The sequence below is a fragment of the Pungitius pungitius genome, chromosome 13 (genome assembly GCF_949316345.1).
Source record: "Pungitius pungitius chromosome 13, fPunPun2.1, whole genome shotgun sequence".
In the NCBI taxonomy this organism is placed as follows: domain Eukaryota; kingdom Metazoa; phylum Chordata; class Actinopteri; order Perciformes; family Gasterosteidae; genus Pungitius; species Pungitius pungitius.
This window is the reverse complement of record NC_084912.1, coordinates 10,451,304-10,475,309: the sequence shown is the minus strand read 5'-3', so window position 1 is coordinate 10,475,309 and position 24,006 is coordinate 10,451,304. Positions and strand designations below refer to the sequence as shown.

Sequence of the window (24,006 nt, the reverse complement as noted above, 5' to 3'; positions counted from 1 at the left end):
AAAAATGTCATTTTTTTACCTTCCAAGACCCTCAGCACTTCTTCTCTGATGAACCTTTTGAGTTCTTCCATGATGCTGGTATCACCCTGTGAGTGCAGTGATGAATGAGAATACACATCAGTGAATTGGCAGCGCAGGTAGCTTTCTCACCTTGATGACCCTCCACCACAATCTGACACAATCTGTGTTGAAAGAAATAACGGAGAGCAGCGATTACTGCTTTCCCTTCTTTCCCAAATCTTCCCAAGTTGACCCTCGTATTGAGCGTATTCCGTGCCTTCTGCTCCTCGGTCATTACCCATCCTGTTGTCCTGCAATCATCTCGGTCCTCTCACCTGAGCAGTGACCCTCATTATCCTCATCAGCCAATCATTATTGGACCGGCTCAGATTCACTAACCCTCAGCTAGTTTGTCGAGAGTTTCATGTAAAGTTAGACTTCCATAACGACAGCTTAATTCAGCCTGATTGATTACTGATTGAAGCTTAAACGGAGTCAGATGTAAATACCAACTCTGAATGCCCTTTAAATCTATAAACATTATATTCTCCTTCACTCAAACAATTTCATCTTTTAAGAGTTACCATCAATAGTAGCAGTGGATCTAGTGTAATTTCATGTATAGTTTGTTCGACTGGTGTGAAACTGTTGTGTGGCTAAAGTGGCCGGGACACACGGAGGTGTTTTCACTGCTTGTCAGAGCTCTAGGCACGCTCACGTGTCTGTGTCATTCCCTCTGTCCCTCCATATTCCTCCCTCTCTGACCTTCTGTTGTGCTTGGTCGTGGAGTGGGAAGCGTTGAGCCGAAAGAGAACAACAGCCTCCCTTGCACAGCCCTGTTTGATGTTTCCGTATGTTCCCGTATTCCGCACAGGGAACTTCACCGGTTATGCAAGCTCAGGAAGGAAGTAGGCTGATGATGATTTGGGGGGGGGGTTATCTTCTTGTTGTGGGATGTATCTCAAAATGTGCTACTTACATTCTCCAAACGTCCAGGAGGGCCAGGATCTCCCTTTTGACCAGGCTGTCCGATCAGTCCGATCGGGCCGGGGTCTCCTGAGCGCCCCCTCTCGCCTTGAACACCTCTCTCTCCAGGAATCCCTGGATCCCCCTGCAGTGGAGAAACCCAGATGTCTCTCAGCTTTACATGATGGTAGTACTGGCCTACGTTGAGTTCAACGCTCTAACAATGAAAACTGAATTTCCTGGCTTAGATAATCTGCGCTAGAGTCGCTATTTTCTTAATGTCTAACCAGTCTCCTGACCTGAGGTTCTGTTACTAACTATTATACTAAAAGCCTCATTTTGCATTCTCTTTTTGCAAAAGATTAATGCGTGAGTGTGACAGAGCTCTTTAATTTGGCCTTGCAAATACAAAAGGAAACTGCACTGAGCGTTAAATGCCATTATCTAGTGCTTACGTGCTTGTGGGGATTAGCCGTGTTTGTGCTAAAGTGAGGACTTTCATTACTATTCATCAAAACCTCTTTGGTGCATTGTAGTCGGAGCCATAAGAAGTGCTTATTTTTAGGAAAACAGGAATGATGCTGCTTACACGTTCTCCTTTGGATCCTCTGTCCCCTGTTTGACCGGCGGATCCCTTAGAAAAAGCACATGGTTAAAAGCAGTAATAACTAAATCATTAGGGGCACACATAATACATGAATATTATAATCTGTATTTAATGTATTAAGCAGAGATTTATAGTATTTAAACCCACCGTATTGGCATTTTGCTCATATCAACTCTAGAAGTTTCTATTCTGCTGCCTGAAGAAAAAATTGTGAGGAAGCTTTTCTGTAAATTACATGACTAAATAACTGCATTTATTTCTTCTTACTCAGGTTTACTGCTCGTATAATATCTCCCTGTACAGTGTTTCACCTTCTGCAATGTCACGGCTTCTCTGCATCCCTCCTGTTTTTGTTTTTTGAAACGTCTGCTTTCCCAACAGCTGTCCCTACTGTATGGGGAAGCTGGGAGAGAAAGTACCTGTCTCTAGCCTCATGTCACAACATCTTGTGTCTCCCAATCCCTTCCTGTCACTCCTCATTTCTCCCCTTTACCGATCTTACAGCAATACCCCCCCGGGAGCATCTTTGTCTCAATTTCCTGCTGGATTACAGGAGCCATGCAAAAGACAATCGGGCATGATGTGGTTTTAAAAGGGGCATCTCTCTGTGATGCTGTTCTCCCCTGCCCGCTTTAATCTGCAGCACTCTGTATTCCCCAATGCCTGATGGGAGGCTTAAATCCATCATCTTGCCCACTGAAATGTGCTTCCCTGAGCATTATATTAAACCTCAAAGCAGTGTGCTAGGAGTCCGGGAAGAGAAGCAAAGCCACCTGCTAGATGGCACTGTTGCCCCACCAAAAACTCAGGAGCTATTGCAGGAATACATGGGGAGGGGGGGGGGGGGGGGGGACCTGTATATGGTCTTCATGCAATGCTGCTATTTTGGTGGGAGAGAAGTAACTGAAAATAATAAGCAAACAATAAACTGTTGGGGTTGTCATTAAAGTGCAAAGAAGCGGGGGAATTAGACAGCAGAGTCAAACCAGTTTGGCATTACACTGGATAATGAGTAATTAATGGCTATGGGTCTGTTCTGCATGCTATGAACCCATTCTGTGTGATTCTGTTTAAATAGTTTATGATGTATTTGATCAGTCGAATACAAAAGAAAGGGTTGCAGTATTTGTTTCAATTTAGCCATGTTCATCAGGCAGGAAAATACATATTTAATCTATATTTGTCTACCGCCCTCTGTTACAAACACTTTATCATTGCCGGAAAGCATTCACTTTATAATTAGTGTAAAAAGACTAAAAGTCAACATCGCCTTAAATCTGCAGCATTTCGTTTAGTTTTTATCAATATGATCTCAAATATGCAAATGGTTTTAATGCACTCAGGATGCTGTAGCTAGAGGGTGTGGGGGGGATAAAAATCTGCTGTGCCATCTTTCCACAACTTGGCTGATGTAAAAGCTCTCCTATAAGAGGATTTGCAACGTCGTGTTTGCACAACTCACCTTGTATCCAGGAGTTCCATCTTTTCCAGGTCTCCCCTGCACAAGGAGTGCAACACAAACAAAGACATTTTATATCAGCTCCCTCCTTCGATTGGATCAGCACTGTTGCACTCCCAGTAATCTCCACAGTTAATGAGATATCTCAACCAAGGGATAATGATCCTGATTGCTGTGCGAACACTGTTCCATTGTGCGCTTACAGGGAAAATTACAGAAAACCATCTCTGATGGTAATTACATAGAGGGTTGTAATCATCTGCAGGACAAGGGATCGCTAACATAGCATATCTTTCCTATAGTGTCCTCGAATCAAGTTTATTTCACTCACATAATGGTACAACCTGCTGATGGAGAGGAATGGTGTGCTATTCAAAGCCCTATTGTATTTCCAGCCTGGACATTACCGGAAGGTGCTCTCGCGACAGTTATTTGTGATTTTATAGGGAAAAACAACATCATTCACGTAGCATCCTTACCGCAACACCTTGGGGTCCCTCGGGCCCCGGGAATCCTGTCTCTCCGAGCGGCCCCCTCTCCCCCTGTCAGAGAACAGAGACAGACGATATGCCAGTCTGCGGTGACAAAGGAATGGCACGTGGATTGACAGCTCAAAGAGAGTTAGAGGCTGAGGCTCACCGGCTCTCCTGGGATCCCTGGCTCTCCACGAGTGCCGGGCTTCCCCTGTCAATCACAACATGGGAAGAAAACAGGCCCGGGTTTGACAGGTCCTCAATGGTGTCCCGGCTACAGCACCTCTACAACCTCCCATTTATAATACAGCAACCAGTTTACCATCGCCTCGCAGGCTATCCACGTCCCCGGGTACACAGTGTATCTGAGTTATTAATCAACGGCGTTGAGTTATGCCCCTTCTGTTTTAATAGTTTGTTGTTCCGTGTGCTTTGTAAAGCATCATCAAATTGTTGCCAGCAGCAGACTTAAACAAGCCAGATGATACATCACGGAGGAGTGTCAGCGGGTGTAAATGATAAACTTACTGAAAAGCCTTGTGCCCCAGGTGGACCAGGCACACCATTATCGCCCTGAAGGAAACATTGCAGACGTGTCAGATAAATTTCATGTAGAATACACGTAAATCACTATCAAGCAGACACTCAGAAAAGGGCCAAGGACCGGGCGTAATGGACAGGCTTAGTTTGGACAAATGCATGGCAAATAGCTTTTAACACTAAACACAGGTCTCTACTTACTCCCCCTTAATCCCCTTACTTAAATGCGTTGTCATAAACAAAGCACAAAAATAAGTCTTATTCTCATATTTCAACACTTTTCAGTGGCAACTTTTCCAAACAAAGTTGCATGCAGGACTACCTGTGATTTAGGTCCAAATAGCTGTGGTACTAAAACCTGACATTCCTTCAGTCAATAATTAAAAAGAGCAAAAAAAAAGACTTTGAATTTCAAACACAATTGTTTTGACTTATGTTGACTTGCAGGAACCCCTATTGTGTTATACTTTTTTTTATTCACAGTTTTTTTAGTTGTTTTACCAGGTGAATATCTCATTTTAGAAATGTATGGCGAAAGCCCTTTCCCCCACTATGTAATCAGATTAGGTCATGGCAGATCATAAGACTCTTCTCTTACCTTTGCACCGGTTAACCCTTCAAGCCCGGGTAATCCCATGGCCCCTGGTTCCCCCTATGAGAGAAAAGCACTGTGTCAAGACAAAAAATCACTACTCCTATACACTAGTATATCCCTCTTTTTTATCCCAGAATTGTGATCATTTCTTCTGTTTGGTAATGAGCTCCTGGGATGTAAATGGAATAATTTTGAGGTTGTCAGTAAACATAAAACAAGCACAAAAACAGCAGATCAAAGCGGCATAAAGTCAAGTAAATCAAAAGCGGCATCTTGTCTCTCAATATTCTCTTTGACATTAATACAACCCTTCATGTCTCAGGACGAAGACAATTCTAAGAGGACCATACTTCGACCTCAGTGCATTATATTATATGACACACGACCCATGGGACTGTCCCATGTTGTAGGCCATCGACGCGAAACAGAAGAGCCCCATTTGATGAACAGATTCAGACTTTCTTTCTTTGCTAAAATCGAGCCTCATTCCTAGTGCACCATGATGGGCTCCATCTACCTCATCTTGTTCAAGCTGCCATGGAGAAATGCCATTACACCGAATGAAGGGGCAACCGCTGCTGACATAGACGGATTGTGCAGGTAATTGTCACACATGTAGATTGTCATGAATAAGCAAGTGCGACGAAGGGGAGAGTGGGCCAGCCAGAGGATCAGCTGTGAGACAGATTGGGGCAATTCCACCACAGCAATGGGGCTGCTCACACAATTTATTAAAATGTCAAATTAACATCCTGGTGAAGAATCACTGTGCAACAAAACAATAAAAAATGCAATCGGCCCCATGGGAATAAAGAATTCACGCTGATGGCCTTGAATTGTGTCCTTGCCTGCGTGGATTGTTTTTAGGCATCAGCATGGGAAGGGGGGATAGGGGGTGTGGGGGGGGGGGGGGGCATTTGAAGTGCAGAAAGAGAGTTCATAGGTTCCCAGTGGCGAGACAATATGGTACAGCGGTTTCATATTTGCAGGAGACATGATCATCGTTCCGCTGAGCGTTGGATCATTCTACTACGAGTGGTTGAGTGTTCAGGCTTGAGGGTGTATTGACTTATGCTGCAGAGATCCACAGAGACAATGATAGAAAGCAAATGGAAACTCTCTCACTCTGACAGTCTATTTTTGGGCAGCACGAAGAAAATAGACAAATATTACATGAAATATATATTCCGGAATGAGAAAGCTTTAACTCACTGCAAGTCCTTCGTCTCCTTTGGGACCCTAAAAAAAGACAGAGAGGAAAAAAAGGACATATTTCTATAAACAAGACAACCGTAAAAATCATGAATATAGTCGGAAATGACATTTGGGACATCGTTATTGCTTCTCTTGTCTCACAATCATCTCTACAAATCATGCTTCCATGGTGTTATATGACACCGCTGCTTGGACTGTGGTCTTTCTCGGGGAAGCTTTTAAATCATAGGGATCATATCATCCAATCTGGTTATCACAAACTCTGAACAAACACTGCGCACGCATGTGTAGATTTTCAGCAAAGCAGCGTTGATTCTTTTGGACATTTGTCCCTCTTAACACCGCTGAAGAGGCCTCTGAGCTGTTGGCCTGTAATGGATCCAGTGCAGGGAGAGGCTTCCTAGAGATTGAGCCGTGGTTCGCGTGCATTGTGCACTGGGGATATTAGATGGTTTACTTCTTCATCCATCTCCAGTTGGTGGATGGGTCCCTGCCGGGCCTGTGAATGAAGGAGCCTGGACCCCGGGAGACTGGACGAGATTATAAACTGTCTGATGAGGCGGAACGGCAGCAGCTGATAAGCAAATCGGGTCACTTCAGTTTGCCAACTTCAACTTCCAAGTCCATTTTACATGTATGATGTTGTGTGTCCTGGGGCAGGTCAGAAAAACCTGTTTGAAAGTCAGGAAGCCTCTCGGCCTTCAAGGAACACCAGCTCTTAATGCACATGATTGACTGATGGGGGCCTCAGTAGTCGACATAAGACTGGGGGGCTGCTCGGGTCGTTTCTTATTCTGCTCTCCCAGGCACTGCGGCTCATTCAGTACCAACGTGAACGCGTGCTTGTGATTCTGCACGACACGCTGTAACGCTTTTGCTTCGGGCATAACAGTAATTACACTTACCGGAGCGCCGGGAGCTCCAGGAGGTCCTAAAATAGCTCCACCACTCTGAAAAGACGTTGTTTAAATGTTAAACGTTTAAACAAAGACGTTTAAATCAAAAGCACTGGACTCTTTTCCGCCAATTTGATGATTGGAGGCATTGTGAGGCGCAGCCTTCACCTGCAGTTTGTACAGGCTGCTCATGCCGTTCCCCTCCGCGTACGGCACACCCTGAAACAAAACACAGTCAACATTAAACACCCTTCTGTGAGTTTTAGGCTCCAAGAGTCTTTACAGAGAAACTGTACAGCAGGTCTTCAGCAGTAATACACCATTAGGCCCTTAAAAGCTACATGAGAGAGATCAATAGCTAATTTGGTGAATGCACAAAGAGGAAAGGAGTGCGCGAGAGACAAGTGTAAAAAGGGGGAAAGAAATAGAAAACTGGACTTGGGCCTGAAAAACAAAAAACCCCTGAGTGATTTAAAGCAATCTGGGTATGAGAAGGAAATCACGTCTTCTCGGGTAGAATTAGGAGACTGGAATAGAGGGCATTTATTGTAAATGAAGGAGGAGTCAAGGTTCTCATTTAGAAGCAAGCAGATAACTGTGCCCTTTTCAGGCCACCGAGCCATCCCCTGTCCTCCCAGACTGCAGTTTATGGGACCAGTGTGTGGGGGTGGAGGGGCAGGAGTGGGGGGGGGGGGGGGGGGGGGGGGGGTTTGGGGGCAAGGAAGGTTCAAGGGGACGGCTGATGAATTATAGATTTGCCTTTAGATGTGCTTACTCACTGGCCTTTTAAAGTGTACGAGCAAGGTTCAACGCTGTGAGCAGGTCGCCACAATTTCACCACATTTTTGCACGTTATGTATTTCTTCTCACACTAAATACTGTAAAGCGCAATTAAAGTTCTGCAAGAGACGTCTTGGAAATGTTTTGCCTTTGACCTTAACTTGATCATGGGGAACGAAGAGCTTTGAACAGTGCTAGAAAAGCAGAGTGTGTTGAACCTTGAGAAGGAACAAGGTTCAATGTGTATAAAGAAATAAGAGTAAAATGTATTTAAGTGAACATGTAGTGTGACACAGAAACCTTAACGGAGAATTTGAGACTTGTGATTACCATCTAGCTCTTTTTGGCGCAGGGGGAACTTACCGGAGGCCCTGGAAGCCCTGGTCTGCCCGAGGGTCCTTCACTTCCCTGCCAAACACAAACAAGAGGAATTATTAAACACATAGAAATGGAAATGATTAAGCATAGTCCCCTGCTAATGCATTCTAATGACAAGGAACCTCATTTTCCCACCTTTCACTCATTACAGGCTTTCAGACGTGCATATTCGAAATGCAAATTAGCAGACATACAGTTTTAAATCAATTGTAACAAGTTGACATGCATACAATGTGAATAGTTCATAAAGCTCATACACACGATAGATCACATAAATGCTTAGTTAATACAACACCGTACTTTGTCTCCTTTGCTTCCATGTGGGCCCACTGGCCCCGGTCTACCCATGAGCCCCTGCAAACAACACATTCCCTTTTTTAAGTATAAACCTTTTAAGATTTTAAGATACAGTAAACATAAAAACGTTCTTCGTATTATGAAATAATAAAAGAGATTCTTACTGGGGCTCCTGTGCGACCGGACACACCAGGAAGTCCTGGCACTCCATGAGTCCCCTGGAGGTCACAAATCATATTTTAGAGCAATACTGGACATACAGTGTATTCCAAAACATTACGGAGTAATGAATTTTGTGCGCAAATTGTTTACTACAACTCAATTAATAGCTGTATCCTCTCTTTGAACCTCACACCTGTTCGGGATGTTGACTTGTATCGCAAAGATCTACAGTACTTCACTGGGATCACAATTTAACGTGTGCAAAGTAAAACACACACAGTCAGTCCATTTGTAATAATTCCATACGTAACCAAATAGAACATGTTTGCGTTTCGTATTACTGGCTGTTCCCTACAGACAAAGCAGGTGCTGTACACCTACAGTGGTCCAAGTCTTATCCAAATCATCCAACTGCTTTGTATACATTTACAGTAATAATACAACACATTAAAACATTTTAGGGGGATAAATGCTTTCTGTTTACTATTCACTTGATGGATGTTTTTTTCTTTATAGCACCATTGAACATGCAGAAGCATTGAAACATTCTATTGTCTTCATGCAGCATCTGCATACATTTGTTTAGATAAGGCATTAGTGTATTGTTTGTTATTGATGGCTTTGTACAGGTTTCTTTCAATGATTTCTTTCCGAAAAAAACTTTCAACAGGGATATAAAACAACGTTTTATTAAGCCTATAAAGTCTAGTAACAAGTCCTGCTGTTAGTGAAAATCTCCTGCCTTGATAGGTTGACCTCTGAAAGGCTCCTCAGATCCTCTTAACGCGGCCTTGTTTTTTAATTAGCACACACGCACACATGCACATGCAGGACAGGCTCTTTTTAAAGCATCTCCTCAGAGGGCAAAGATAGGGCACGGTGCACGTGCAGCTCTGTGGACGGCTTCTGGTCGCTTTCTTTTGAAAGCGGACGTTCAGAGGAGACAGGCTTGAAGACGAGGTAGACATTACAATATATTTACATTCTTTTGAAAGACCTACTCCTCAATGTCAAAGCGACTTCCGCGTGGTTGGATAAATAACGGATTCATTTGTTTGGATTCAGCTCACCTCCTCCCCTTTATCTCCCGTGGGTCCTGAAAAGCCTCTCTCGCCTTTTACTCCCTGCAGGGAGGCAGAACCATTGAGGGAGAGAAAAGGGGTTTTTCACACAACAATGAAAAGGCCTAAAACTAAAGACTGACGGGTGTACACGTCAAAACGTCTCTTTCCCTCTTACAGCACACGACTTGAAATAGCCCATCCGTGGTACAACACCGTATCCATAGCGACAGCGTCTCCAGCGAGCGCGTAAGTGTATGCAATAATATGTGTTGTAGAACAGATGGTGGCCTTCCAGAGATAATCCAAAAGGCTACTTCTGAAAGCAGCATTCATTGTGGATCTCGATTTATTAGATTCCACACACATTTCAACAAACAATATCGTAGCAATGAAGATATTAGCGTTACAGATTTTTTTTTTCTGCCATGCTTGCCTACCTTTGGGCCTTCTTTCCCAGGGTTTCCCATAGGACCTCTTACACCTGGATCCCCCTGTTCAATGTGGAAGCCCTCAATGAGCACGGGTGTAGGCACATAAGCTCTCAAGTATTCAATAAGCACCCCCAAGGGTAAATATAACAAGTGTCATGTAATGCAGACGTAAATTAACATGTTAACAGCATCTGTTCCACTTTGCCTGCTGTGCTGATGAGTTGCTTTTACCTTTTCCCCCACTACGCCGTCCTCTCCTTGCGGCCCCTGGGGCCCCTTCTCCCCCTTCTGCCCGGGAAGCCCGGGGACTCTGGTCTGGCACACGCTGCAGGCATTCTGCCCACGCGGGAGGGAAGCAAAAGTGGTGGCACGGATAAGATTTCATCAGGTTGAGTTGGAACGCTGCCTTTTCGCCCTTTATTATGTCACATCCTCCCCCCCCCCCCCCCCCGGGTGGAGGATAAGACCCCAACTGACGCAAAGTGTTCTCTAAATGTCTGCAGAGCAGAATAACGCGAGCCCACCAAGAGTGTCTCCGGGAGTGTCCCTCATCGAGGGGAGTGGTGAACTTTGTCAAGCTCATTGATAGTGACATTTAGGTGAGAAACTTAAATATCATTGTCTCTGAGTGCAGCCTAGGCGCTGCACTTTCCCTGAGAGGAGCTGGGAGCTGTGGGTCGGGGGGGAGGCCACAGAAACAGGCAGAGTGCATCGTTAAAAAGGGAACCCTAGCCTGAAATAGTTATCCTCCACAGTCAAAAGAAATCTCATCACCAATGCAACACAAGACGAGCATGTTGTTATTCAGAAATAAAAGAAAATGTTTCAATGGGTTTTGTCATTTTGCCATCAGGGTGTTGAATGTGTTAATTAAGAGTGCTACCAAACAGCTTTGACGAAGGCAACAGTGGGTGGATTTAAAAGAGCACTTAATGGATCAAATAGGTTGACACAGAGGTGAGAATAAAAGAACAAGACTACTTGCATTAGGTTTAATTGACATTTGATGCATTATATTTATTGGCAGTGCCAAGTGCTTTCTTAAAGGTAACCTGAATTAGTTAAGTGACTCAGAAGAAAACAAAGAATTACTCTGTTATTAGCATGGACTTTGATTTAAATGGCCATTACGAAAGATACAAGCGGAAACGGAATCTCAGGTAATAAAGGGTGACGTCTGCAGTGTTTCACATTACATTTGGACCTCAGTTACTGAACTAATTCTGCATTTGGTGAGGGATTGATCAAAAAAACAATATCCTGCCTTTTAAAATAAGGAAACGCACGTCTGGTAGTTTAAGGCAAAAATATTTCTTTAAACTCTTTGGTCAGAGCATTTCTTTGGGCATTCCCATCAGGTGCTTCAACGTTTGGTATTTAGAGGTGAGGGTTTAAGTGACAAGGGAAATCTACCAAAAGACATTCAATTAAAAAAGTAGGAGACGTGAGCACTATCCTCAGGGGGCATACTTTGGGTTTCGGGGATTGCATCTGAAATCCATAGAACATGGTGCATGCCGTCATTCATCAAGGTGGATTGAACTCACTTACTAAACCTCTACATATGAGGCCATGATGTTCTGACAGATCTGTATACATGGATTTTTTGAATTTGTTATGACATCTATGTTTAGTTGATCTAAACACGCCATCACAAAACAATCCACATTTTTCATAATGTAATAATGAATAGATATGCTCTCATGGAGCGTTTTCATTATCCATCCACAAATTATATCTCTGTATCAGACATTTAAATTATGGAAAAACAAAAGGGCTACTCCTAGTTTTCACTATCTGACACTCGGTGGTCAAGCAGTATAGTCATCCCGTAAATTGTGCATGTCTAGCATGCAGCACCCTTTAAGCAGAGGGAACGTAATAAAGATATTGACAGCATTTCATTGTTTTTCACTATTCACACTGCAAAACCTCAAGCATCCGTACATTGATGAAATGCTACTCTTCTAAATGAACAAATATGAATCACTTTCAACGACTAAGCCGGAATATCCTTTTCATCTTGTTGTTGGTGAAAAACTGTAATTATCATTAACCCATGAAGAAGAAATACCTTGAGTAATGCCCCCATGTCTCCAACAATTGGCAGGGGGGTCTGTCAAAGAAAGAAGAACAAAGAAACTCAATGAAACACAACTACGGTCTAAATTTCAAAGCATCTTTCAAGTTTGGGAAATATTGTGTTGTTGTTTTTTGGTCCAAATGCATCTACCAAATTGCTTACAACACATCTGACAGCCTCGTATACGCCTTTAGAGAATGCAATTCATAGTTTCACTGTTTTTTAGATTTCATCTGTAACGCTTGAGGAAATAGCTTAATAACTTTATTGCTGGAAGACAGTCTTCACGTTTTAAAACTAGTGTTGTTCTCTGAAAATATGGAACATTTTTTGATATTTAATATAAAACAGACAATAAATGGATTTTATGGCTTTAAACCATGCCACAAATATAAATAGGTCAAAATGCTAAATTATCAAGGCTTAGATGGACCAGGAGCAACGGCACTCGTTCTCCCACAAAAGCTACCAAACTAAATGTTGCTTAGTGGAAAAGCATGAACAGAAATTACAGAGACAAAACATGTGCTCTCGACGGGGTGCTGCCAATTTAGGTGGAAACTGCGACATTTTCCTGAAAGTGATGTTTGTTGTTGAATCGTCTAAAAACTGCAGCTGCAACGTGAGCAGTGGCTGGAGAGGGTCATATCGGTTATTATCGCAGATCAGCTGCACAGAGCAACAATGAACAACCTGCTCACTTACTGGTTCACCCGGGGGTCCAGCAGGGCCCGGGGGTCCTGGCCTACCAGGGGAGCCCTTTCATTGAGACAGAAGAAAAAGACTTAATGATCTTCCCTGCTACGATAGCAGGACACGGACCTCATTCCAGTTAGTGGGAATTTGTTGACATGCATTCACTCACCTCTCTCCCTGAAGCTCCAGGAGGGCCAGATAAACCTGGGGTTCCTCGAGGGCCCTGAAAGACACGCGGGGACTCTGCTGCGTTAGGCAATCCCGCTTTACACAAGCACACAACAACCGATAAAGATCGCAGAATGTTATTGGTTTTGTAAAAGAATTGCATGGCCGCCGGCCACAGCGTCAATATGCTGAACTCCTGTGGAAATAAACTTGTTGTTGAGTGTTGCAGATTAACAATTTTCCACGTACCTCAATTCCCGGCTTTCCTTCGGGTCCCGTGCGGCCCTGAAAACACATCACATCTCGTTAACACTATCTCCCCTCGAGCACCCAGGATCCAATAAAGTTGGTCTGGACACCTCCTGCTCTATTGATCGTCTGCCTCCAACAATGCTGTATGACCAAAAATGAAAGCAGACTCACTCACAATCAAATGTGCACTAGGTCCCATCAAGCTGTACAGAGCATATATGACGAAGGAACTGTAATGACCCCCGTTTTCATCTGAGTGTATTTAATGAATTCTGATCTTTAGAGGATTTAAGACGATAATGGATTGAACAAATAAATACATTTGGGAGACAATCAATACACGATCACACTCACAGGCGAGCCCATGATACTTTCTCCAGGTTCGCCCTTTTCACCCTGGTCACCTGGCAGTCCTGGGACACCTCTCTCACCCTGAAGGAAATTCAAGGGAGCCGTCAGGGGGGTTTTAGAGCTGCAGTGCATAATCACAGTCATTAATTATTCAAACATAATTTGTTTATGCTTTGCACATGAACACGTAAACCAAATTGTATGGAGGTATTAATGTAGGCTTAAATAACATCCCATTCAAATAATATTATATAAATATAATTTCGATAAATTTGAATTATTTAGTATTAATGCCGTTGCTGTAGAGAGTATGTATCTATGTGCAGAAGTTCTATTAGTGAGCAATATGGAGGGCTGTGTTGTTGATGCTCCCTACCTTGGGCCCGCGGGTCGCTCTGCTTAAAGACAAACCATCGCCCTAAAAAACACCCGGAAGAAGACATCACAACAGGAACTCACTGCGCACTCATCAGCAATTCACTGCAAGAGACCTGAGGGGCAGCCCAAAAAAGCTGTTGTGTAGTGCTTAAAACCGGAATATTGGATCTACGCAAGAAACAATCCACAAAGGGAACAGTGAACACAGCATTATGATCTCATGTTCAATACTGTTTACACTATTTAAAAAAGTTCCAGACCAATAGTGCCGTTCCAGAGAAAAACCTTGATTGGAATTGAGGCCACTGTAAGTGTTATTTACTGTACTGTTCTGATGAGACATTGATTTCTGTGGTCAGCATGCAATAGTGTTGCAAGTCGGACGCTGCACAATGTGAATCAGCTGGACAGAACTTGGATTTAAACAAACACAGCAATTTTACAGTAATAGGCCGAAAAGGTAGTAATTGAACGCAGAAAAGTTTAGCGACTACAGAACTATTTGGTATTATTAATATGAGCCTGTTCCATTAGACATTATGCAATGTCACACTATAATGTTTGTATGTATATATATACACAGTGTGTACACACTGCATGGATAACCTCTATAGCAGTACTTGAGAGTAGAGGAGGATAAGTAATCCATGCAAATAACAAAGGTCAGAAGAAATGCAAATTTTTCATCATTTAAAGGCAAAATCAATAGCTTCTATCACTATTATTATACCAGCTATGATAGACCCTCACAGCATCTGCATTAACTTCTGTTCAATGCTCTTTCCCTTGTTCCTACATAAAAAAAGACTATAAAAAGCTGAAAATCCATTTGCCTTAAATGCCTCCAAACATAAACGGCGCTCTGAAAAGACTAACAGGGTCTCTCTTTGTTTCACTAGATAACAACAGAAGAGATGATTGACCTGCTGTAAAAACATCTCCCCATGACCCTTGCACACACACATACCAAAAATTGTCAAAATTGCATTGAAAGAGGTCAAATACGTCAATCATTCCCTCATAACTGAACACACTACCCGTCACGGGTAATGGCCCCTTCAGTGTTTCCACTCGCAAACAAACATGATTGTTTGAAAGCTGAAGAGCACATGGCAGTGATTGTGGAGTGCACACAACTTTAAGCAGGCCTGGGCCCATGGCTCCTTTTCTAGGTACGGTGTAATGAACATTTCTATATGCAAAGCCATGTCCATAAAAGAGAGTGCTTCAACAGATATAAGCTCCAAAGTGGGAGGATAGGTGATTATCCAGGCTGGGGTTATCCAATGGTAGACTACTTAATGGCATTGCATCTCCATAATGTCCTGGCTGCTATACAGCTAGAGGACCTTGTTTCTAGTACCTCAATAGCTGCTTTTAATACAGAGGATATATGCCTTGGGAACATGCAGTGTTGTTTTCCTGTTCTCCAGTTCCTACGTTTGGGACTCGAGGGGCAAAGATAACAAGGTTATATTGTTATAAACCTCACAGACGCACCATGTATCCACCCCCAGGCTCTCCAGGCTCTCCCTTAGGTCCTTGTGGCCCCGTCGCTCCACTAAAGTCCCCCTACAAGCAAAAAAAACAACAACAGAGGTTTTCTACATAGACAAAATGTCCGGCTCTTTCATCTCAGCAATGGAACAGGTGTAGTGTACTACCCCGCAGCCAGGTGAACAAGTAATAGTGTACAGGGTGACGCAGGGGGACACAACATGTACCGGGATCATTTCAATAAGCATTAACGTTAACATTGCTTGGTAGAGGTCACAGCTCTTGGCTATGCATGAACCTTACAAAATCAGGTTTGTAGGTTGGAAATTGCTGTCAGGCAGTAAGAGCATCGTCTGCTGTCTTTTTCCAGCCACAAATAAATATTGGTTCCCATATCCCAAATGAAACACACCATAAGGCATGAATGCATATTTCTGGTTCGCTTTGAAATGGACTTTTCCAGTGTTCTGATCCCCTGAAGCACATTTCCACAAAATGTTATTCCCCCATTCACACCCATTCATAGTATCAATATGCAGTAGCAGAACCTGGGAAAATATAAATGAATAATTAATTAAACATAAAATTACATCCGTATGATTTATTTTTATAAATTACTATTAGATTATGAAAAAAGAAATCAAAAGTGATATTGATAAATATTCTTATATAAATGAAGATTTCTGTCAATGTGAGGGTGAAGCAGGAAGTCTGCTGTTTTTCCCAGTTGATGTTGATTTCTTTTCAACAAAGCTTGCTCTTATAGCTATAATGTTTGTAATTGTATGACTCTATTAACTATTGTTAAAAGGACTTTGGATTTGGTGGCCTGCAGCATTCTCGTTGCAGATTGCAATCAACTCTGGTACTCTGGTACCCCTTCGCTCACTCCCCCCTTAGCATTTAGTTGCGCAAAACCATGGTAACGCTCTCTACCTCACTAAGAGAATGCCTGACCATAATAGAATGACTTCAGTGGCAAAGTGAGTGAGGCGGTGTTACTAATTGCATACTAATGAAAACCTCTTTTAATTTCTGCTAATACATCCCTCAAAATGTTTCACCCCTAATGAGTCTTAATACAACTGAAGACCTAATGCATTTAATACAGTTTTGTACCTTCTCTTAATAAAACCATCTTTTTGTAACTACACCAACGTGTTGGATCCAGTACCAGGTCTGTCGGACAGTTAATAACTGTAACAATGTTGCAATGTTAGTGGCGTGGATTCAAGGATGGCAGCGTCGGTAGGTCCAATACTTTGGTTTAGACTTAGATGGATTTTGGTTTGATTCAAATGATTCTCAGCTGCACTTGAAACCACAAAAGGGAACGTAAACAATATCCCCTCAAAACCAGCCTGTTAGGATGCTGATGATAGCATTTAACTTCAAACCCCCCTGGGCCTAAGAATGAGACGCAGGCTTATTGGCAGATTTCTTCTCCGTATCCACAGAGTTTGGGCCCATGCTTCCAGATAAGCTACGGTCTCATGTCAATTGTTTATCTTTTCACTTGTATTTATAGACTGCCATGTGAATGAATCAGAGGTTATAGTACAGCGGAGAGATATATAAATGTGAATTGATTTGGAAGCCTCCAGCACTTTTCATTTCTCTCTGCCTGAGTGTACCAGAGTAACTCCAGTGGGTGGGGAGTCTCCAGTACAGTAAACTCCTACAGCATGAAGACATGTGTGTGTAATGTTCTCAGAGACATCAGATGCAGGAACACAAAGCTAAAACATGATTGAGAATTACATGCGGGGTCAGAAAGGCGTCCTCATAAGCTGTCTAGTATGTTCAACGTGTGATAAAACATCAAAGCTTCATATTTTCCTTTGAGGAAAGGAACTTGATTTGAAGTTTACCTACCTTTTCTCCCTTCAGGCCATCTCTCCCAGGCAACCCTGACTCCCCCGGCGAGCCCTGTAAATAGTGGTGAAAAGAGACACATCTATCACCAGACCTTCATCTCCTCACACACATTTATCTCCTCCTCCTCACTGCTTCAGCGGGCTGCCGTGTTCCAACATAATTTGCCTTAGCCAGGATTTATGAAATGCCTTTTTTCCCTCCCTGCTTTTGAGTAAAGACAGATGCTCATTACCCAAGCAGGTGTGGAGAACAGATTGAGCCTCTGCCTCCGTTCCTGGCTTAAAGAGCTTAGATTTGCCTCTTTCCACTAATTAATTCTTAAATTTGATTACTGATCGTCTGTGTAAAAAATGGTGGACTTTTCTCGCTGCTTCCTCTCTGTCTTCGCCTGTTGAGGTTCCTCTGTTTATCCCTCTCTTTCATTTTGGCAGGCTGACTTAGAGAGTGGAGGATATGGCAAGGTGACAGATCAGGCAACGGGAAAGAAAGGGAAGGCTTGACATGAAGTGCTGGTGTCTAGCGCCAATATACTTACTGGCTCGCCTGGGAGTCCTGGGAGACCAGCGGGTCCAGGCAGGCCTTGCTTACCCTGGCACAACACAAAGGAAAGCAGTATTTGGGGTTATTTTCCTTCTTTATTTGCTGACAGAATTATCCGGGCTTCCAAACGTTACAGCCCAGCCTGCTATGCTGGACAGGACTTTTGAGAATATGTATGACGAAGATATCATTGTGACTGAAGAACAGTAGGTTGTGCACGCACATCTTATTCAACAAACAGCTCAGAAGCCTCCATATATCACCATGGAAACTTGTGCTTAAGCTTATGTTGAATAATAGCAACTGATAAAATGGCTACACAAGCATCAGCACCTGGATAGTATCTACATGAGACCTTTTCATCACTGGGATAAAAAGATGATCTGTTTTATTAAGATTGTTTTACAATATTTTAAGTTCAAGTTCAAGAGTTCTTAGTATGTACCCTTACATACAAGATTCAAGACATTTCAATTTGTTGGTTTAGAATGAATGCAATAGTTTTGCAATAGTTATGTTGAGTAAGCATTAGCCTGTTAAAAGTGTAATTTGCAATTATCGCTTACATTTATTTCCTATATTAACATATAAACATATCAGGATTTATTTTCTCATTTATTTATTCAAAAACCTTCTCCTCACTGTGGTTTGTAGTCAGCAGGGCTTTTTCTTTGTCTCTATTTGACCTACTGGTACAGCTAAGTGGTACAGTTGAGATAAGAAGAATAGCACGACTCACCTCTGGTCCTTGATCCCCCGTGAGTCCCGGCTGCCCGATGTCCCCCTGTTACGGGACAATAAAGCATGAGTGAGAGGCGTGGGGGGGGGGGCAGCAAAATGGAGAAGACGCACATTAGGCCAGTCACAATACCATACCTGAATCCAAGAGAGAAAATATTGTAGGGACATAAAAGCCGATAACAGACTCAAGGGGTATCACTATCAAAAATGTATGCTCTGATAAAAGCCCCTGCTGTGCTCGGCTTGATATATTTTAAAGAAATATTTTTTATTTGACACAATACAAATGGCTTTCATTGACAACAAGTATCTTAAAGAGTTACCCTGCACAACACAGAGTGCTACTCATTGGGTAGCAAAGACTTTGGAGCCTTATTGTGTTGGCAGTGGATATCGATGCTGAAGTTCTAGTCACCTTGAAGCCTTGCGGTCCTTGAGTTCCTCTCTCCCCCTTTAAAAGAAGACGGACAACCATCATTCATCCGGAAATGCATAAAGAAAATAGTCTTGTGAGCCAATCCTTTATGATGTAAGCTTTCATATTGTGTGAAGGTTAAGAACTGTGCTTACTTATTTGCTCTAAGAATGTAAATGCAATCAAGGATGTAAATCACAAAGATCATGTCTGACATACCGTACAGTTCATGTACTTTGCTTAGTACCACTTACATTCATCACACTTATATGCTGAGCGTGTGATGTTTGATTCAATTCAGTAAATCTCTGACATTTGCAGCTTCTCGTGAAATACATGTAATATATTCAGATATTCAGATTTGTAGTTGTATCATCTTTTGATGTTGGGTTAACCGCTGCATCTGTGGCTTTGTGATCTACTTGCCGTAAAAAGAGGCATCCGTTGTAGAAATTCATTCTATGATTCGCCTCTGTGGCGCCAAAAGGCCCCGTTCACATCCGGTAATAACATGTTGTCTTGAGTGGTACCATCAAAGTCAACCTCTCTGAGGGCAGGTACAAATGCATCCAGCATGCAAGGAGGACGGAGCTATGGCCACATTCTTTTAGCATTGTCATTTTAGTGTTTATATGAGTGTGTGCAGGGCAACTTTGGGTCGTCTTGTGTAAGTGGAAGTGTGTACTCAACGGCGTCGTTTTAATGTGCTACTACAGGGAACTAAAGACAAGTACCTTAGATCTTCTTTGAAAAGCCGCCAGTGAGTACAAGTGCGTCAAACATCTCAGGGGATTTGGTTTGGATGGAACATTTCATTAGTAAACAGAAACAATGTTTGTGTTTATTTACACGCGGATCTGGGAACTGACTCGAGTCACAAGTGAAGTGGTCACTCGAGAACCGGCGCACGTATAGCTGTCAATTTGTGAATGCATTAAGCAAGGCGTATGCTAATGGTGGGTCTGAACTGAACTATCAAAAATAGTTTGAACAGCAGGTGATTTAGTGATATTTCCGAATCAACACTTTGTTGAGGTTACATAAGAAATGGGAACGTGGTTAAACGCTGTGGTGTCATTTTGTGGATGCGATGAAGACGACTATTGTGTCTTATAATCCAATTGTCTTTAGTGAGAATACAGTAGAAATGAAGGAAAGCATTTACCTCATCTCCCTTTTCTCCCTTCAGGCTCCTCTCCATCATCGCATCCTAGAACATACGGGAATAACTCAGGATAACTGAGACTGAAATGTACATTGTTTACAATGAAGAGGGACAGCTGCTTACAGTTCCAGAGAGCTGTCTCAATCCATGAGCTGCCATCACCTAGAAGTAGGGAAAAAGACACAGTGTTCCATGAACAGTTCCCACTGGTCTCCCAATTACCGCAAGGGAAAGCTGTTGGTTTTTAAAGGCAATATAGAAGAAGATACAGTAAAAATGTTTCCCCGGTTGACAAATAAAAAACAAATTGGTACAGAATGTTTTTTTGATATTCAATGAATCCCAGAAGTGAGGCAGAACCCCATAGAGACAAAACAAAATGAAATCAATGCATTGGTGGACGGATGCCTGGAAAACCAAACAACAACGGGTGAAGAGAACAATCCTCCTTTTTACAGGTTACACAAAACAAAACAAAAAAACAATACAGCTGATCGGAACAGAAACTAACTGCCCCTTTATAGATGAAAACAGGTGAAATAGACCCAGGAGACGCTGAGGATTAATTCCTATTCAATGGCTAAACGACTGACTTATACGAGCACACCGGACACAAATATGTACTCAAATGCACTCAAGTTGACTAATCTTTATTTCCAACTCTCTTCACGTATTCAATTTGTCTCTAAAATGCAGTCCTTAGAGTGGCTGGAGTCATGTAGTAGTTGTGTATGGTCACTGAAGATGAAATTGATTGTTTCAGGCGGGCTGCTCATTTGTTTCCCGTGTCTAACTGTTCAGGTGACTTTGCTTCCGGACCAATATATGCCCGTTGGAGAGTGTTTGTGTGAATGAATAAGGATAACCTTCGTTGAGGTACCGACTGCCCTGCTCCCCCCCCGGTGGATCAGTCAACCTTCAACCAGCAGTTATTCAACAAAGCCGCTGCTTTCAAAGCATTTTGGCATCGGACTCTGAACAGTATCTCGGTTCTCAGTTTCTTAAGAAAACCTGGAAAAAAAACTGCATCACGACTTTGACCTGAAAAAAATCATTCGGAAAAGCCCTTTTCTGTAGAATAGATTAAAACTCCATTATAAAGCAACACCAGCCACAATAAAAACAGGACGGCCGCAGAATTGAAAAGACAGTTGAAGAGGGTTGTGGGTAGTGGGGTGGGTGTGTGGGTTGGGGGGGGGGGGGGTGTAATGGCCACGCATGCCTTTAAGCACACTGCTCCTCCCCGTCACTAATAAACAGAGGCACAAGAAGGTTTATGAAGGGCGGGTAATGATCCGAACCCTTGCTTCTGCTGTGTAAGGGAAATCACTGCTTAACGGCCAAAATTATCTGCAACAGGAAAGCGGAGGATGGACAGACTGGTACTGAATATTCAAACAGGCCCATTCATCAAATGACTAATGTGTGGGTCTCTGCTGTGTGCCACAGTATTGTATACATCTCCTATATCTTGGGTGGGCCGTACCTCATCGCACAAGAACACGACTGACCGTTTTAGTTTAGAAAGAACATTCTTATTGCGTCCTCAGTTGAAGTGAAATTTATATTTGAGGAAGTGAGACAGCTATTAAAAAAACGAATTGCAAAGAAACACCTCAATGTTTTGAAAAGGCATTAAATCCGCCTCTATTCTTATTGAGGAAATAGACTTTCTGATGGTTAGACAGAAACCAGTGAAACCAGTAGAGGGTGAGCAATATTTGTTCTCTATGTAATTAAGTTGTCACATTTCCATATGAATTGCTTGCTAACAAGCAGTGAGAATGAAAGCAATCAAACTTTGATTCCAGGCTCGTGTCTGAAGCCTTGGGAGCCTTAATAGCCAGCAAGTCTTTAGAAACAAAACCCATTAGGACACAGTCACCTCAAACCCCCTCACTTCACTCAACTCATACACTTTTATACCCGTGAACTCATAGAGCTGCGGTATTCTTTTAAAAGTCATTCCTACCCCCCTTGCAGATCTTTTACTGATTTGTCACAAGATATTTCTGACTTTGAAATGATGAAGCAATGAGTTGTGTCATGCCACCACCCCCCCCCAGCCTGTGTCACCTTCAGCGTGCGTCAGAAAGCCGCCATGACGTCAGGATCTTTTATTCGCTTCTCCACCACAAAAAAATCCTTTTACTACAATTTGCAATTAAGGGCATTACCAACAGACCATGTTGTGCATGGCCCCCTATGGATTTACACTGTAAAGACCTTTTCGTTTCCAGTAGAAATATTACGACATCCGTAGGTGATGGCTAGTGCAAATGTGTTAATTTCATACTAGATAGAAAAAGCAAATCACAGTTAAGAGCGTGCTGTGCCCTTGCAAGCTATTTCTTACACATTTCTTTGCTGTGAACGTTGCAAAAAAAAGAGAAGGAAAAAATTCCCTTGTTGCCGACTATCAGTGAGTTGAATACCTGAAAAAGTGAGCTCTTGCTTGGATAAATTCAACAGAGCTTATTTCATCTGGCGTGAAAACGCCTGGCATACATTTTCTCAGCACTAATACAATCCACTTCTAATCCCATGGAAAATGGTATAACGATGACATGTCACCATGATGGAGATGTCATACATTGTACTTACGGGACCAGGAGGACCAGGAGGGCCAGGAGGACCAATATCACCCTGAAATTACAACAGAAACATCCCATCAACCACTACGTATAAAAGACTGACAACAAGTAACAAAACATATTCCACTTTTCCTACTTCTAAAAGTAAACATGGACAATTGGACAGCCTTAATACAAAATGCTGACCTGATGAAGTGATGTAAGGAAGCCATGAAATGAGCAAAAAGAAAAAGTCAGAAAACTTCAAAGGACAACATAATTCAACTTCACTGCAAATTCCCCTTTTTAATTGGGTGTTTTTAGGTGCTCGAGAGAGAGAGACATAGACTTCTTAATGTTGATGCATAACATTTTGCATTGCACTCCACCATAAATGTACAAGCTATAACTTAAGTGCTTTTATCAAAACAAGTACAGAGCACATCATCTGCATGCAACGTAACTGAGTAGCACCCACACAATCTGCTAAATGCGCAATAACAGAAAAGGTTTAGTGGAAAATACCCATCTGGATTTGGAGGATATACCTTAATGCTGGCAACATTCAGGATTTAAGGGTTTGATTAAACATGTCGCACAGCTCTTGTTTAATTTACCATTCTTTATTTAAAATAATGTATCCGTGTTATTAATTTACACGTTTTCCTGGATGATGAGTGAATCAACACGTATGAGGCTTCGACATTGACTTACTTTTGGTCCTTTCATCCCTCCTGCCCCATCTGCACCTGGCTGACCCTGAGCAAAGAGGCCTCGCTTAATGACTCTGTAACACGACGGCACGGTAAATGTCACTGCAGGAAGATACCTACAGGTTCTCCTCGCTCCCCTTTTCCCCGCGGCACTGCGGACCCCCAATTCTCCATCTGCATATGAATAGAGTGGATCATTGACAGTGACTGACAGCAAAGGCGGCGCAAAATGACAGAACGCTCAAAGAGTGAAACTTTGGCGAGGGGCCGACATCTTGCACGAGTAACAAGAAAAACACACACAGCATTGTGTCATCACGGCAAAAAAAAACAAAAAACGCTTCTAATCACGGCCGGGGAAAAAAAGGGAACACTGTGTGACTTTGCATTGGTGTTGAAATTCTAGCAGGATAATGATGAAGTCAAGCCCCTGTTGCATTGCAGCACATTTCCATGTTGAAATCATTCCCCTGTCTACCAATAGATGGCACTTGATGACTGCTGGTGAGCTCAACATTGAGTAGTTTTAATAGGATTTCTTCCTGTCAGTTATGTGGAGTCTCCTCTAAGTAAACCGAAACCATGGTCGAGACACACAGCGAATGAGTAATTTAGAGGATTTGTGATATAACACGGTCACGTCCTCAAAGACTAAGCGGAATCACACTGCATGCATTTGCCACCTTCTGATTA

At 42.6% G+C, this 24,006-nt stretch overlaps 1 protein-coding gene across 3 annotated transcripts in view; it reads right to left on the bottom strand.

The window, feature by feature from the left end:
- Positions 1–24,006, bottom strand: part of LOC119214063 (collagen alpha-1(XIX) chain) — a 113,220-nt gene that overhangs the window by 8,224 nt on the left and 80,990 nt on the right. For all 3 annotated transcript variants that reach the window (XM_037465484.2, XM_062566583.1, XM_062566584.1), the window contains 33 exons: positions 23,434–23,487; positions 23,315–23,359; positions 22,632–22,673; positions 20,151–20,189; positions 20,028–20,072; positions 18,863–18,898; positions 18,446–18,490; positions 17,702–17,755; positions 17,164–17,217; positions 15,292–15,363; positions 13,790–13,831; positions 13,417–13,494; positions 13,060–13,095; positions 12,812–12,865; positions 12,652–12,705; positions 11,938–11,979; positions 10,095–10,199; positions 9,870–9,923; positions 9,439–9,492; positions 8,371–8,424; positions 8,210–8,263; positions 7,895–7,939; positions 6,920–6,970; positions 6,761–6,805; positions 5,853–5,879; positions 4,644–4,697; positions 4,034–4,078; positions 3,672–3,716; positions 3,512–3,574; positions 3,036–3,071; positions 1,556–1,600; positions 980–1,111; positions 20–86 (listed from right to left, as the gene is read on the bottom strand). In XM_037465484.2, the coding sequence (XP_037321381.2) occupies positions 20–86; positions 980–1,111; positions 1,556–1,600; positions 3,036–3,071; positions 3,512–3,574; positions 3,672–3,716; positions 4,034–4,078; positions 4,644–4,697; positions 5,853–5,879; positions 6,761–6,805; positions 6,920–6,970; positions 7,895–7,939; positions 8,210–8,263; positions 8,371–8,424; positions 9,439–9,492; positions 9,870–9,923; positions 10,095–10,199; positions 11,938–11,979; positions 12,652–12,705; positions 12,812–12,865; positions 13,060–13,095; positions 13,417–13,494; positions 13,790–13,831; positions 15,292–15,363; positions 17,164–17,217; positions 17,702–17,755; positions 18,446–18,490; positions 18,863–18,898; positions 20,028–20,072; positions 20,151–20,189; positions 22,632–22,673; positions 23,315–23,359; positions 23,434–23,487 (1,768 nt within the window). The remainder of the gene's footprint in view (positions 1–19; positions 87–979; positions 1,112–1,555; positions 1,601–3,035; positions 3,072–3,511; positions 3,575–3,671; positions 3,717–4,033; positions 4,079–4,643; positions 4,698–5,852; positions 5,880–6,760; positions 6,806–6,919; positions 6,971–7,894; positions 7,940–8,209; positions 8,264–8,370; positions 8,425–9,438; positions 9,493–9,869; positions 9,924–10,094; positions 10,200–11,937; positions 11,980–12,651; positions 12,706–12,811; positions 12,866–13,059; positions 13,096–13,416; positions 13,495–13,789; positions 13,832–15,291; positions 15,364–17,163; positions 17,218–17,701; positions 17,756–18,445; positions 18,491–18,862; positions 18,899–20,027; positions 20,073–20,150; positions 20,190–22,631; positions 22,674–23,314; positions 23,360–23,433; positions 23,488–24,006) is intronic.